Here is a 16,654-nt window from a genome sequence, read left to right on the forward strand (position 1 = left end):
GCATAAGATACAGACACAGATCATCTCCAAATAAAGATTATGTAAATTCCAGGAATCGGAACTCCAGGAATCCAGGAATTCAAAAATGAATAATAATTAAAAAAACATTTATTTGTTAATTCCAAGCATCACTCAAAAAAAAAATGAAATCATTTTTACATCATAAAATATTGATCAAGTTAGTTATAAAACCAAACTAAACAAATAACTTGCATAAAAGTCAAGAATGAATTATGAAACTAAAATTGGATTAAAAAGTAAAAATAAAGCAAAGAAATGGGTTAAAATACAGTAAGAATAGCAATATTAAAACTTAGTACCACTGCGTTTTTTATTTTTTACCCATTAATGAATATTTTAAGCATTTGTGAAGCATAAGGATAATATGGTAATGGTTAGGCATAAGGATAATAAAAACAATAATAATAATTAAAACCACATCAAATTAATCAAATAAACAAAAATATGACATTAAAAAAAATCCAGATCATAGAAAAATATTACATAAACTTGGCAATGTTAAAAGCTTTCACACATTGTCATTTATGAAAGGGAAGTGTGATGACCTGTTTGAGCTCATCTTCCCTTTGTTACTCAGTTCTTCAGCTCTGAGTAGACAGTATCAGCTTCCTCCCTGCTCTTCCCTACAGAGAGCAATGACACTGGATTAGCATCAACCAGGAACAGGCTGAAAGCATTTAATCTGTTACAGCACAGACGGTCAGGAACTACAGCAGAATTCAGATTATACTGTGTTTAGATTAGTGCTGTCAAAGTTAGCACAAAGGCTAATCTTGATATCAAATATGATCAATCACAATTACTTTAATCACCTGTCAGCACTAATTTAGACATTTTCTTTTGATCTTACCCCCACGCAGCTTGTTCTGAGTTTTCTTTGGCTTCTTCTTCTCTTTCAGATCAATTTGAGCATAAATCACATCACCAGGTTCAGGTCCAGAATCTAAAAGAAAACAAAACCTACTTTTTTCTTCAGTCTCAGTCAGCTTTCACAATCCTTAAACAAACGTCTCAAAATACAGTCTTTAATCTGGCCTCCTGTGTCTGTACTGTGTTATTCTGTGTGCTCTTGTTCTGGTATTTGCCAAGTCTCCTTTGGGGAACTCCTGAAGGGCCATTCCATCACTGTATTTGCTGAAGTGGGTTTTTTAGATGACCGCTGGAGAGGTGAGGGACTGAGTCAAAGCTGTTTTAATGCTGCAGCAATAAAATTCTAAATATTTTAAAACTACTGTTTAATTTGCTGCATGCAAACTGACTTTAATTTAGCAAACTCTTCTATTTGTTGCACATGACGTCTAATATAACTGCACTGTATTCTGCCTCTTGCTGCAATAACCAAACAAAAGTGTTTTGTTGTTTTTTTAATCTGAAACTTAAGCAGCCAAACAGAGCAGTTATTATGCTAAATCACTCAAAAAAGAGTTTGCATTACAAAGTTGTTTACCTTAGCTAACTCTAGCCTGTCTAGCTAAGGGTCAAGCTCTTTCCTTCTGGAAAATTCTGCTTCTCTACCTCCTCCACTCCTGTAAGTAGCCACTTATGTAAATATGGTGCTACACACTAGCTGCGAGGTGAAGTTGGTGAGAACATGTTGTAGAGAGTAAAGAAACTAAAGGTCAGACTGCAGCACTTAAACAATCACACCCTGCAGTGCTGAACTGCCACAGTCTAGTGTAACCATAGAGGTGGACGATACAGAGAAAATATAAGATCACGATACTTGAAGAAATTTTCATCATACACAATATGTAAGAATTTATATTTTTCTGATATTTTAAATGATGGAACAGGCAAAAAGAGCCAGTAGTGCCACATATGAAAAATATCATTAAAGTATACAAATGATTATTTAACATACTGTGTAGCACCAATCCTATTAAACTGGAAACTTTGTAATGAAACATGCAGGTCAGTCTTCTAGAAGTGCTGACGATATCCACGACATGCTCAGGAAAGCAAACTGACATTTTTACCTAATTTATGACAAAAACAATAAATGTTGACATTCTCAGCTCTACTTAACCATTCAGTCATAGACTAGTCACCAACGAGTCACTAACTACAGTCCTTACAGTGATCTTCTTCTTTTGGCTGCTCCCTTTAGGGGTCGCCACAGCGGATCATCTGCCTCCATCTTGCCCTACCCACTGCCTCCTCTACTTTTACACCAACCATCTCCATGTCCTCCTTCACTACATCCATAAACTTTCTCTGAGGTCTACCTCTTCTCCCTCTGCCCGGCAGCTCCATCTCCAACATTCTTTGACCAATATATCCACTATTCCTCCTCAACACAGGTCCAAACCATCTCAACCTGGCCTCTCTGGATTTATCTCCAAACTGCTCCACCTTCACTGTCCCTCTGATCTGCTCATTTCTAATCTTGTCCATCCTTGTCACTCCCAACGAAAATCTCAGCATCTTCATCTCCACCACCTCCAGCTCAGCCTCAGGTCTTTTAGACAGAGCCACAGTCTCCAAACCATACATCATAGCAGGACGCACTACTGTCTTGTAAACCCTCCCTTTCACTCTTGCTGCTATCCTTCTGTCACACATCAGCCCTGACATCCGTCTCCACCCACTCCATCCTGCCTGCACCCTCTTCTTCACCTCTTTTCTGCACTGTCCATTGCTCTGGATGGTTGACCCAAGATATTTGAAGTCATCCACCTTTATGACCTCTACTCCTTGCATCTTCACCTTTCCACCTGCCTCCCTCTCATTCACACACATGTATTCCGTCTTGTCTCTACTGACCTTCATTCCTCTCCTCTCCAGTGCAAACCTCCACCTCTCCAGATTCTCTTCCACCTGCTCTCTACTCTCACCACAGATTACAATGTCATCTGCAAACATTTCCCTCTCTATCCTTTATCAGCCTAACCTGCTGTACATCCTTTCCAGCTCTATCTCTCTGTTTAGCCAAACGATATAAGTCCTTTACTCCTTCTTTACTGTCCAGCCTCTCATACAGTTCATCATAGGCCTGAGCCTTTGCCTTTGCCACCATTCTTTTTGCTATGCGACTAGCCTCACAGTACTCCTGCCTACTTCCTTCATCTCTCTGGTTATCCCACTTTTTCTTAGCTGCCTTCTTCTTCTGAATACTCTCCTGGACTTCCTCATTCCACCACCAACTTTCCTTGTCTTCTTTCCTCTGATCAGATGAAACACCCAACACATTCTGGCCAGTTTCTCTCACCACCTCAGCTGTAGTTTCCCAGTCCTCAGGTAGCTCCTCACTGCCCCCAAGGGCCTGTTGCAATTTTTCCCTGAACTGCCTGCAACCATCCTCCTCCTTCAGCTTCCACCATCTAATCTTTGGCTCTGTCTTCACTCTCTTCCTCTTCTTTGTTTCTAATCTCATTCTACAGACAACCACCCTATGCTGCCTTGCTACACTTTCCCCTGGCACCACTTTACAATCTCCAATCTCCTTTAGGTGGCATCTCCTGCTAAGGATATAATCCACCTGTGTGCACCTCCCTCCACTCCTGTAGGTCACCCTGTGTTCTTCCCTCTTCTGAAAATACGTGTTCACCACAGCCATTTCCATTCTCTTTGCAAAATCTACAACCATCTGACCTTCCGCATTTCTGTCTTTCACACCATAGATACCCAGCACCTTTTCATCCCCTCTGTTCCCTTCACCAACATGTCCATTGAAGTCTGCACCAGTCACTAATCTCTCCTCTCTAGGGACACCATCTACCACTTCATCCATCTTACTCCAAAATTCCTCTTTCTCCTCTAACTGACAACCAACCTGTGGTGCATCTGAACTGACTACATTCAAAATCACACCATCAACCTCCAACTTCAGGCTCATGATCCTGTCTGACACTCTCTTACATCCAGAACACTTTTCCCAAGCTGCTCGTTTAGGATTATCCCTACTCCATTTCTCTTCCTCTCAACATCATGATAGAACAGTTTGAATCCACCTCCAATGTTCCTGGCCTTGCTTCCTTTCCATCTGGTCTCCTGGACACACAGAATATCTACCTTCCGTCTCTCCATCATGTCTGCAAGCTCTCTGCCTTTAACAGTCATTGTCCCTATGTTCAGAGTCCCTACTCTAACCTCCACACTCCTGCCTTTCCTTCTCTCTCGCTGCCTTCGAACCCGCCTTCCTCCTGTCCTCTTTGATGGTCTTCGACCTACAGTAGTCCAATTTCCACTGGCACCCTGCTGGTCAACAGCAGCGGAGGCGGTCGTTGTTAACCCGGGCCTCGACCCATCCGGTATGGCAATTATATTTGTGATCTGCATGATAGTTTTGGCACAAGTTTTACGCCGGATGCCCTTCCTGACGCAACCCTCACCATTTGATACTGTAGCAAATAAAATGTATATAATGACCACAAATGTAGTTTATCAGCCAGGGCTTGTTTGATGTAATGTGTGGTAGGTAATTCTTACCTTTGCTGTCCTGTTTAAGACTTTTCATTGCAATCTGGGAATATGTCACCTCAGTTGATGGTGTCGCTGCATTAATTAGTACAGAAACTAGTTTAGACACTGAAGCCAATTTAAGTAGAAAACAGATTTTATTAAAGCAGAAATGCAGTTATTTACGCAGCCCTGCTGATGACATCCTGTATAAATAAAAACAATGCATGGCCACACCTTATTAACATGTGGGAACGACATCCTAATGCATGGCCATGACTTAATAAGGCGTAGGAATGAAATGTTTAAGTCAGAGGAAAGAGATCATGTCTTACTAAGTTGTGGCCACACATTAGAGTCTCGTTCCCACGCTTTACTAAGTCATGGCCTTGACTTAATTATGTAGTTCCTACGCCTTGCTAAGTCATGGCCATGCATTATTTTTATACAGGATGTCACCAGCGGGGCTCCACAGTTATTACCTTTTCCTCTGGATTTCTTTTTCTTGGTTTTAACTTGAGCATAAGTTAGATCTCCGGAGCCGCCAGCAGAATCATCTAGAACAGTCAGAGTCACTGTTTAGAGGCGCTGCTGTGTTTTACATGGTCAGAGTTCACTTTTAAGCATAGAAAATAAAATGAATGTTATCCACGTTCACCATATCAACACTGTTATAAATGTGAGGACTGCCCATTAAAGGTACAGTTCACTGGAATAAAATCTAAATTCCCCCCTTATCCTATTCATAGTTCATCAAGTTTGATGTCAAAGAGGAGTCTGTGTCTGAAGCAGTTGAGCTTTAGAGCTAGTTTAAAAGAAGGACCACCCAAAAGATTTTGAGTAACATAGACTTCCATTAGTTTGTAGTAACATGGTCCTAAAAGCGCCGGTGCAAACCTCAAGAAGCCAATTCTTTTAGTGAAAACACATATATATATATATAAAAAACAAAACACTTTCTGATCAAGCTTATTTATAACTATAACAAAATGGGAGGAATTTGACCAATCATGACAAAAATGATCAATTAAAATAATTTACCACCTGACATCACTGATTTAGATATTTTCTCTTGATCTTACCCTCAAGCAGCTTGTCCTGAGTTTTCTTTGGCTTCTTCTTGTCTTTCAGATCAATTTCAGCATAAGTCAAATCACCAGGTTCAGGTCCAGAATCTAAAATAAAAACAATACCTACTTTTTTCTCCAGCCTCATTCTGCTTTCACAGTCCTTAAACTGACTACTCAAAATATAGTCTTTAATCTGGCCTCCTGTTTCTACACCGTGTTAAACACGCTCTTAAACACGGTCCTGGTGTTCGCCATTTCTCCTTGGGTGAATTCCTGTAGGGGTGTTCCATCACTGTATTTGCTCAAGTGAGGTTTTTAGATGAATGCTTGGAAAAGTGAGGGATTGAGTCAAAGCTGTTTTTATGATGGAGCAATATTTTAAAACTACAACATTTAATTTGCTACATGCAGAAAAAAAGGTTTATGTAATAAAAACTGTAAAACTGACCCGTCTGCAGCTGTGTGGATCCTGGACTCTGACTCTGGTCTGGTGTCTGATTGGTGTTCTGCTGATCTCCTGTAGAAGACAGAGATTCTACATCTTCAGCTTTAGTGGTTCAGTGATAAAATTTAAAAACATCTGCTTTTCACTTTCGGCAGTTTTTGAAACATGAACATTAAAAACGTACAAGTTACTTCACTTTCCTCTTAATATCATCAGCAGCTACTGCAATGCACAGAAATTATTAGTTTACACAAAGTGAACATACAAAGTAGTTTTCAAACCTTTCTTCTTCTTGTAGCACCAAAACAGACCCAGTATGATGATGAGGATCAGGACTAAACTCAGTACCACTGAAACTGCTAATATTACAGTTTTAGAATCAGAACCTAAAGACAGAAAAACACACAAGTTTGTATTTAAAGAGTTTGTTTACTGTAGTGCTGCAGAAAGAATCAAATAATCTGAAATGGTTTTCTCACCTCTGACTGAGATCCAGCTCTGTGGAGACTCTCCTTTCTCTGGGTGTTTACAGTGGTAGAGACCTTCATCTGACTTTGAGACAGTACGGATGGTCATCTCTCCTGTAGTCTGAGTCTGGAGGAGTGATCCATCTTTATAGAACTCAGCTGTGAGGTTTGAGGGCTTTGGGTCACGATATAAACAGCGCAGAGTCAGAGGATCTCCCTCAGTCACAGGATGAACAGGACTGTCCAGAATCACAGCACCATCTGCAGGACAGAGTAAGAACAACACTGAAGAAAGAATTTGTAGAGAATACAGGAACTATAACTCAGAGATCTGTACTGACAGATCTAAATATGGAAATGTGGGATTGATACAAATCCTTTATGTATTTTCACACAGTAAAATTTTCAGTAGAAAAAGGTTTTCAGTAGTTTAGTCCTGGAGTAACTTCCTCTTTTACTGGTACTACTCTGTCATTTTACTTCCATCTGGATGGCCTTTAAACTGAAAAAAGTTGCTTAAAGGTTGCTTTAAATTTACTTGATTCAAATGTGAACATCCACATTATTATAATACATTACATCAATATATTTAATATGTATAAGTACTTAGGCTGATGTAATGTATTTCATTTGTGTGAAAACAATGTCCAACTCATCAATGGCCTCATTCAATATTCAAGTTTGGTTTATATTCATATGTATTTAGAATAGAGGGCATTCAAAAATCCAATTAAATTCATTCATTAGAGCAGCATGCTTCTACGTATTGAAGTATAAGTGTAAATAGAAGTGCACAGGGGGCAACAGGGGAAGGAGATACTGCACACACAAGAGGGGTATTGCACATACTAGACAAATACACCAGACACCAAGTAACAATAAATAAAAAAGTGTCACCAAACATCCAGATGACTGTCAGAGAAGAATGAGATAGAGGGCAGTAGTTGCACTGACATTACACTGTGTAGTTAAGTGTAGTACTATGTAGAGAAATACAGGAGATCAATGTAAGAGATCAAAAGAGGGGAAATACAAACAGTAAACTATTGAACACTACAGTGTAAAGTTGCAATATATACACACTTTCCCAGAACAGTTATATTTATGAGATACATCTTATAGAATTTTCTAGATAAACCGTGATACAAAATGTCCCTGTGCTGTGGGAAAAGGTGCAAGACGCAATATATTCAATATAAATATAAATAGGGAGTACAGGGCCAATCAGTGTTAGCTGACGGGTGATGCACACTGTGCTGCTTTGAAAGTTCTTGCCAGAGGGAAGTCAGAAGAAAATAACATCAGCTGGGAGAGACGCATCCAAGATGAGAGCTGGGAATGCATGAATGTCCTGATGATGTGTGAGATCAACGCCTGTGGTTTTGGAAAAAGTTCTGACAGTTCTTTGATCATTTTAGTCCTCTATTTAGTCTCCTAGTGTGTGTATCCATATGAAACACCTCCTGAATCGGGAAACAGTGGATACTCAATCATTTGTTGATCCTGGGTGGTAGAACTTTCTACACTAGCAGCACGTTGGCAGGAGGAGAAAGAAAATCAGTGAAGCGAGATCCCACAGGCTGATTAAAGGGCCGATTACAATGGCAGTTGATAAAACATTGTGTATAGTCCGGGGTCGGGCACTTCAATCAGATTTGGTGTTCTGGGTGCGTCTGCCTGTTACTAAGCGACAGCAGCGTCATAACTGTCAGTAAGTTGTGCTAAATATTGTTTCGATATGTAGAGGCAGAAAGTTCTGTGATTTTCATTAACTAGCAAGTGTGGTGCTACCAGAAATAAACTAAACTACACTGTGATCTGTTTATTTATGGTCACACTAAGTTTGATCATACAGTTCTGGGTACTCAGTGACTACAGTCATTACTGAAGGACCGCCTTCCTTTTGATCTGACTGGTCAGCACAGAAAACACACCTGTGACATAGACTAGCTGGCTGCTTTGAGTTTGAGCACCTGGAGTGCTCTGTACAAAAGACAGCCATACTTAACACAGACGGCAGAGCATCAAAACAGAGTGCACAATGGTTTTACCTCAATCTGAAAAAAATGTGTCCAGTGTAATCCCCCCAAGGCTGCCGTATGCTGGACACGCCAGGAGACAGTAACCACAGACAGTGACACCACTCAGCATCTTTCTATTACCGTACCATATTAAACCCAGACCACCAATCCACAGTAAGTGGCTTGAACTTTACAATGGGAAAGATGTGGCTGTAAAGTCTTTAAGATAAACAGACAAATGAGTTGATTTGTTGAACCTTTTAGCTGGAAAACAGCAAGTGTGTGAAACTTTATTTAACTGATTCCAAACCTAAACGATGTTGAAAGTTTTACTCTAACAAATCTATATGAGCTGCGCTTTGCTACATCTGCTCCCCAGGCAGTGCTGAGCTTCTGGTAGAGTGTGCTGTAGTCTTTAACCAGCTTTAGTGGTCTTTCTCTGCTTCCTTCATTGGACTAAAAAGATAACAAACTCTGACCAAAACAAAAGATGCTGGCTCTTCACTGCCCTCTAGTGGAGCACAGAGTTCAGATCTCTCATGGTTCTTATAAAACATGAATAATGATGAAGAAATGCTTGTTTGCATATTGAAAATCTTTATTTACTATTTGACTTTTAAGCCTATTGAATATTTATAATACTCCATTCTCGGTTTTCTTTGACAATATGACCACATGTGACACAAACATTGAGGTTTGAACAAAAGTGATGCTGATGAAATAATACAGACTCACTGGTCACTGTGATGTTGACAGGATTGCTGCTCTCTCCAGATTCAGACTCACACCAGTACACTCCAGTGTGGGATGTGCTGAGGGAGCTGATGTTGCATGTAGATCCTGTAACTGATCCCAGGCCTGATGAACAATTTGACACCTTCTCACTGTGTGTGTATCGTCTCACTCTCCATCCAGTAGAGTCACTCTGTCCCTCACAGCTCAGTGAAAGAGAGCCAGCACTAAAATGTTGAGCTCTACTGGGACTGACTGTCAGAGAGTCTGAACGGGTCGTACCTGTAAAATACAGATTCTAGCATCAATATATACACAAAACAAACTGCCAAAAATACATAAATAAATAAATTACTAGCACAAAAGCATCAAATGTCTCTGCAGTAACCAAATCTCATATTTCTGTGTACTTTAATGTAACAAGTCATAACTTTATTACAAGGTAATTTTGGACAATTTCTATTGGTTCATTCATCTAACTAACATGTTTAACACACGGTAAATGATTCATTCAGCCTTATGAGTCCGTTAAACAGCAGATTAACCTCACAGTTTCCATGTAAATGAGTCCTAATGGAACTTAAAGGGCTAGAGAGACACAACAAACTAACAGGCTAACAGATTTTCAGTCTTTCAGTTCAGTTCTTTACAGGGATCTTCTCATCCCTACAGCACAGTCTGATCATTTCATTCCTGCAGTGTTTCAGCCTCACACATAATGCACAGTGACTCCAGTGGGTGGAGCATAATGACATTAATAACCTCAGTTATGATACTTTGTTTGGTTGATTTTCTAAGTGAAAATAAGTGAACACATCCTCTACAGAGGACACATAAATATGGCATATGTCCGGAAATCTTAGTGCACCGATTCTATTTATCTGCTGAATTTAAACTGTTAGAGGAAATAAAATTAAAAAACAAAATATAAAATTTGCCTTTTTTCTTTTGCACAAGCCCCGTTTTCTCTGCTTTAAATGTGCAGAACTTTGTTCTCTGTAGAGGATCTTAACTTATTCTTAACTTTCACCATCAAAGCATAAATTGCATTTGAGTGTACCCCTCCCCCACAGCACCCCCCAAGACCCTGACGGAGAAGCGGCTTAGGAAATGGATGGATGGATGGATGGATGGATGGATGGATGGATGGATGGACCCCCCCTCTCTCTCTCTTTACTGATGTACAGAATTGTGCAAACCTTAGGCCCCTGAATTATAAAATATATTTGAAATGCTATTTAATTGGGCAGTAAGCATTTATTTACTCAGAAAAGCCTCATAACAAGAACCAATAATGTTAATACAATAAGAAGTCATTTTATGTCTGATTGTGTTTTTATTTAACCATTTCCAAACTTCTCCAAACAAACCTACGCGATGGCTGGAGGACGTAAGGCAAACCGTTGTGTAAAATGCACCAAATACTTTTTTAAAACAAAGATTTCTTGTAATGAATTAATGTTTATTTGTATTTATTCTAATGTCGCTGTTTCATAAGCAAAAACACAGCTACTGCCCAAATGAATGTAATGTTTTAAATAGGTTGCTTTAGGTGCATAAAACTTTGGGACAGTATTAAATAAAGAGGGTAAGGCAGGTGTAAACCTCACAACACACAGGTAACAGAGTTTCAGAGATGAGCCAAAATAAAAAGATACGGTTTCTTTCTGAGCAATTTATTTTTCAATTATCTAACTTATCTAATTATCTAGTTATTTAAATTGTTCTTGTTTGGTTTTTTGCAAACAGCTGAAACTTATTTTTTTCTAACAAACCTAATTTGTAAAGGGGCTGAATAATAATAATCATTTTGATTGTGATTGTACATGCAGGCTGTTCATATTTCATATTTAACACTATATCACTGTCAACATTACATTAAAACATGTGTAGCTTCACTGGTGGTTTAGGACAGAACATTAAACTGTTGTAATTCTGACCGCTGGTTCCCGTCACCACCACTGTAAAGACATAATAAGTGATGAAGTTTTTCTCTAATGCATCATTCCACATCAAAACATTCTGACTCTGTTCACATCTGAATGACTAAATTACGCCAGAATCAGAATAATATAAAAATATATAGTATAATTCTCCTTTTAGGCAGCGAGTCAGTCAAACCAAAACTAGCCATGTGACACTTTATACATTCCTGTTCACACAGCAGGCTTGATCTGAAGTTCCCACACAGCCTTAATAAAACTTTTAAATGTTAAAGCTGAACTGATCATGAAGCTCTGTATATTAAACCTCTGCTGTCTGCATCCAGGTTATAGTCCATGTTTAGCACCAGATCAGTAGCAGAAAGTTTTCTACTCACCAGTGACGTTTATCCAGAGAGCATCACTGTAGTGAGTGTAGTAGACTGGGGTTCCTCTCCCAGCTCTGCACCAGTACTGTCCTCCATCAGAGACACTGACTGAGCTGATGGTGTAGGAGTGTGTTTCAGGCTTGGTCTCATTCTCAGGGCTCTGTGTGTGTTTGGACCAGTAAAACCTCCATCCAGCAGACTGATCCAGCTTACAGTACAGAACCACTGGATTTCCTATCAGTGCAGCTCCTTTATGGCTTGATGTGAGTTCAGGTTTAGGTTTTTCTGCAGTTGGAGATGAAGCACACAGTTCAGACTAAACTCCCACCCTAAACACTCAATTTATCTACCAAACAAATCAGTTTGTTGTCACAAATCCACTTTTCCCAGAGTTCAGTTAAAGATTGAAACCCCATGCTAAAGTAACACACAGAAAGCTTTAAGAACAGAAAAATGTCCAAACCTCTGACAGAAGCCACTAAACACACCTTACATATAAAAATACAGACAGCCCTGAAGGGGAAGACGACAAAAAAGAGAGTTGCTGAAGTTTCATCCACAGTTTTTTCTACTTCTGAGGTGCACTAGACAGGTAAGGTATGATAAAGAACTGGCTAACACGTTTAACCAGCAGCAGCAGCTGTTTTTTCCCTTACCCATCAGGAATCAAGGGAAATAGTTTTCACCAGGTCTCTGAAAGGTGAGGGGAAAAACAGCCACGCCCTGCTGATCAAAGCTGGTCTATAGTGCTAATTGTAGCCACAGTTGTAGCTCACAGTGATTTCTTTCACTTAGTCCTCAAAAGAGAAAGAGGAAAAAACGCGGCTCCCCTGCTGGCCAGAGATAGCATAGCATGCTAAGTGTTAGCTAATATTTTATTATACTGTTCTGAGTTTTTAGGTTTTTGAGATTGTAGAAAAACATTCGGCTGTTTTTGGTTTGTGTGATGGACCTGCGACCTGTCCAGGGCGTATCCTGCCTTCCACCCGATGACCGCAGGTAAAGGCTCCAGATACCAGGGTGTTTGGCAGGTGGTCAGTCGTTCAGGAGGAAGATTCAATATGAAGTTTAAAATATTCAGATGCACCTCTGAGGCTTGTTCACCTGTTTCATCGACTCGTCTTCAACTCCTCATGTACTGTCGCTCTTCAGAACCACACATGCTGCGTTTTAGCGATGCACAAAGTGGTCGTGTAACCTGTAAATTAAGGATGTATATCTTCACCACTAAGGTCGATTCGATACACATCTCGATACACTGCTACCGATACGATATAACTGCGATACTCTGAAACCCCTTGTCGATACGATGCGATACAAATCACTCCTGTTCACGATATGATGCGATTCAAAAGTGATTAGATAACGATATGACTTAATTATATGAGGATTCGGTTTGATAAGTGATCATTCGATACAGTTAGTTGAGGTTTGAGGATGTATTGGCCTGACCCATCAGTTTTCTTAACTCAATAGCACAACTCTACTTTACTCTCTAACAATTTAATGGATGTATGCATCTGGTTGTTTTCGATGGAGCAAAACCAATACATAATATAAAAAAATGCATAACTCAGTATATTCAGACAGAGCATTAATTTATTCAACTGAATTATTCAGTTATATTCTCCATCTATATTTATACAAAACGTATAAAACATAAGATGAACAGTTTTTAAAAGTACTGTATTAACAATGTGCACAGTGAAAATTATGATCTGCAACACATACTAAGACTACTAGACTGAACTGCTACACAAGGTTTCAGATAGTTGACTGAGTAGGGCGCGTTTTGCCTAAAGAAACTTGCGATAGGCCCGTCACCTCCTTTGCTACTGCTCAGTGTGGCTCAGTGTGGCTCGTGTTTCAGCAGGATCCGAGGAAAACGAGGGGGTCGCGGCCGCAGAGACGTCCACACCGGGCCGTCTTTCATGTGTGTCGCCAGGTTCGTTGTGCTACTAACGTATTTGATAGCCCCACGGCATTGTTTGCAGATGGCGTGCGTCTTGTCAAGTTGACCACCTCGCTTAAAAAACCCGAGATATTGCCACACGTTTGATCTGTGTGTCTTTGTCGTTGCTAATGCTCTCGTTTCCCTCCAGCTTTGCTGTGTACGTCTGCGTGCTTGCGTCAGTGCCTGAGGACACGATGGTGCATTTCTGTTGCCTCGAAAAAAAAAGAAATGAATAAAAATAAAAAATATGTTGCCTCTGAAAATACGTTAGAATAAGGAATAGATAGTGGAAAACACAACACCAGATTGAACCTTGGTATGTGCCGAAGCAGAAAGGCTAGAGGAGATGCACCGCAGATTAAACCCGATGCACGTTGAATCTACCGGTGCAGTCGAATCGCAGACATGTGTGCCGAGTCACCGCTGTGAATCGGTGAATCTCCCCATCCCTACTGTAAATGCATTCGCCCTCCAGTTTAGTGGGGAAATCAATGTGTTAAAAGTAAGAGTCTCTCTCTTTGAGAAAACAGTTCCTGGCGTATTTTGTTAAGCGTTGGTTGCCATAGTAACTGGTGCCCATTTCCCGACAGCATGGGCTCATTATAAGACATTGAGTAGCTCAGAATCCGACTCAGCGCGGTAGAAGCTGGTCGCTCAGCTCAGAAGCAGCTGCATCTACTAGTAGCCACACGGGGCGGGCCTGGGACAAAAAATCGGCCCTGGCATTTTTGGTTTAGACCGGCCCTCATAATTAGCAGAGCACAGCCGACTTGTACTTTATGTATGTGGGGTTACAGAGAAGAGCGACATGGAAAAAAACAAAATGAATTAAAACATTATTGGTTAAAGTCACTGGATTCAGTCTTAGCATCATCATATCACAATCACCAATAATATTCTTACCATGTCAATATCCAAAACACTGAATACCAAATATCTCTTTAATCATGGCAACTTAAAAAACTACTTCTCCGCTCCTCCTTTCCGCCGCTTCTGCTTCTCCACGCTGCCTCTCCTAACGCGCTCAACACTGAACGCAGCGGGAGTTACAGCGGACCACGCAGAGAGGGGGTGGGGCCGCTTTCGTCCTATATCCTGATTGGTCCACTGTCTATATTGAACATGGGCCAATGGGCCGCCCCCTCTAAATTGTGGGCCGGGAAGAAAAAAAACCCAACAGCTTCGGCCCCTGAGGACTGTCGGCCCCTGAGGACTGTCGACCCACCGGGAAAATGCCCGGTACGCCAGATTAACAGTCCTGCCCTGCCTGCATCTACTAGTGGCCACATGGCTACTAGCTGCACTGAAGCCCTCCATTTGCTTGGATCGTGTGCTTGACTTCTCTGTTGCGATAGGCTGTGGCTGCTCTGAGAAAGGGGTGCTGGAGGAACTGAAGGCCCATTTCAGGCGCTGGACTTCAGCACTGCTCATGCCCGAGTGAGAGAAGCTGAGTTTGGTTATTTTTGCTGGACTGCAGGTGGGGCCAGAGATTTGCACATTTTTTTGTTTGGGTGCCCAAAGCTATAGAACTTTTTACGCTCTAAATTTTTGGAGATTTTCTTTTTACTCGGACTAAATGGGCACATTCCACACACACACACACACACACACACACAAAGGACTGAAAACATTGCGGTTGAAGTTTCTTTCTGGATTATTTCAGGGAAGTGATTTGAAGTTCACTAATGCACCTGTTTCAGAGGACAATTGTAGTGTATCACAAATCACTATGAACGTGTTCTCTTATTTTATTTATTTATTTTGTTGTCTTTTACTGAAATGAGAATTCTTTTGTCGTAGAAGCAGACAAGTACATTCCTGTTGAAGAGAATAAATATTTCTGAACATATGATGGTATACAGCTATCAGAACCAGTAAATTAAATTTCCTTCTTTAAAATCTCCACTTGTTTCTTTACTGGGTTACATAGGAGGAAAAAAATAGCGCCCCCACAGGGCCAGGAGCGTATTTTAAACTGCTAGAATAAAAAGACAAATTTGGCAGAACGTTCTGTGAAAGTATAAGGGTCTTACAGGGCACATGTTGCACAGCCATGGATTTGTGTGCAAAATATGATTTTGACCCTGACTGTCATCTTGAAAAGAGTAGGTCAGGAAGTTACCTTAGCCGAGGTACAAAGAGCATTTGATACTCTTGACAGTGTAAGAAACATACAGCGTCTTGATGGGACATTGGCAGACAGTGTTTTATGCCAGTTTGAGGAGATTATTACTCCACTTCTTTTGGATGAAGAGCAGACTCACTATGGGAAGGGTCCCTGTTGGCAGGTAGTTCAGCTAGATGAGTATAGCCCAACTACTATTTCAGAAGAACCCCCACCTGATGTAACTGGCGCTAAAGCTATAGTGCGAGTAATTGATGACATGACTATTAACTTTAAAGACCAATTAGATGAGTTGGCTAAACTCTACAATGTCAGTCCAGTAGCGTTAAATCGCCATGCTTTGGGTCAGCTTAGAGAGAGGAGTCAACAAAACCCAGTTACCTCTACTCCGGCCTGTAAACGTTCATAATCACCTACTTCAGTAACCTTTGGGGCTGTGGACACCTACCGAGATGGATTCAAGAATTGCCCAAGTGCACACCACAAGCACCACCACAGCATTCCCTGTTCCTACAGATGTTCAGCGTGTGATAGTAGAGCATGTTGTCAAACATGGACCAGAAGTGCAAACTCGTCCTCCTTGGAAATTAAGGGTATTCTCTGGCACCTTGCCCAAACCCCCTAATGAGGTAGCCTTTAACATATGGCGTTTACATTCTAGACAAGTCCTGAGTGATGCCAGCCTTTCTGAAAGTCCCAAACGCCAAATAATACTTGACAGTCTGCTCTCCCCTGCACTGAGTGTAGCATTGTGCATTGGTGAAAATGCAGCTCCTAAAGCCTCTTCAAGAGTTGGAGAATGTCTATGGGAGTGTTACAGGAGGGGAGGAGCTGTATATTCAGTTTTTGGAGACGCATCAAAACCAGGGAGAGAAGGCCTCTGACTATCTCCGCAGACTTCATTCCCTTTTGCAAGATGTTGTAGAGCGTGAAGGTCTTGCAGGTGAAAATGCTGACGAGCAGTTATTGAAACAGTTCATCAGGGGGTGCTGGGATGACGTTCTGATTGCCACCCTGCATTTAAAAGAGGCATTGTCTGGCTCAGCTAAGAAATGTGTGCCCTTTTCAGAACTTCTTCTAAAAATAAGAACTCATGAACAGGTTACAGTC

The 16,654-nt window shown here is 40.8% G+C and overlaps 1 protein-coding gene across 1 annotated transcript in view; it reads right to left on the reverse strand.

The window, feature by feature from the left end:
- Positions 1-427: 427 nt before the first annotated feature.
- The window catches only part of LOC108416225 (carcinoembryonic antigen-related cell adhesion molecule 5-like), a 68,147-nt gene continuing 51,920 nt past the window's right edge, over positions 428-16,654 (reverse strand). The window contains exons 6-15 of the mRNA XM_037534697.1: positions 11,475-11,750; positions 9,158-9,436; positions 6,414-6,662; positions 6,216-6,320; positions 5,938-6,006; positions 5,502-5,594; positions 4,902-4,976; positions 4,450-4,515; positions 872-964; positions 428-644 (exon numbers count right to left, since the gene is read on the reverse strand). Coding sequence (XP_037390594.1) covers positions 595-644; positions 872-964; positions 4,450-4,515; positions 4,902-4,976; positions 5,502-5,594; positions 5,938-6,006; positions 6,216-6,320; positions 6,414-6,662; positions 9,158-9,436; positions 11,475-11,750 — 1,355 coding nt within the window. The 3' untranslated portion in view covers positions 428-594. The remainder of the gene's footprint in view (positions 645-871; positions 965-4,449; positions 4,516-4,901; positions 4,977-5,501; positions 5,595-5,937; positions 6,007-6,215; positions 6,321-6,413; positions 6,663-9,157; positions 9,437-11,474; positions 11,751-16,654) is intronic.

This window comes from Pygocentrus nattereri, chromosome 2 (assembly GCF_015220715.1).
Source record: "Pygocentrus nattereri isolate fPygNat1 chromosome 2, fPygNat1.pri, whole genome shotgun sequence".
Lineage (NCBI taxonomy): Eukaryota > Metazoa > Chordata > Actinopteri > Characiformes > Serrasalmidae > Pygocentrus > Pygocentrus nattereri.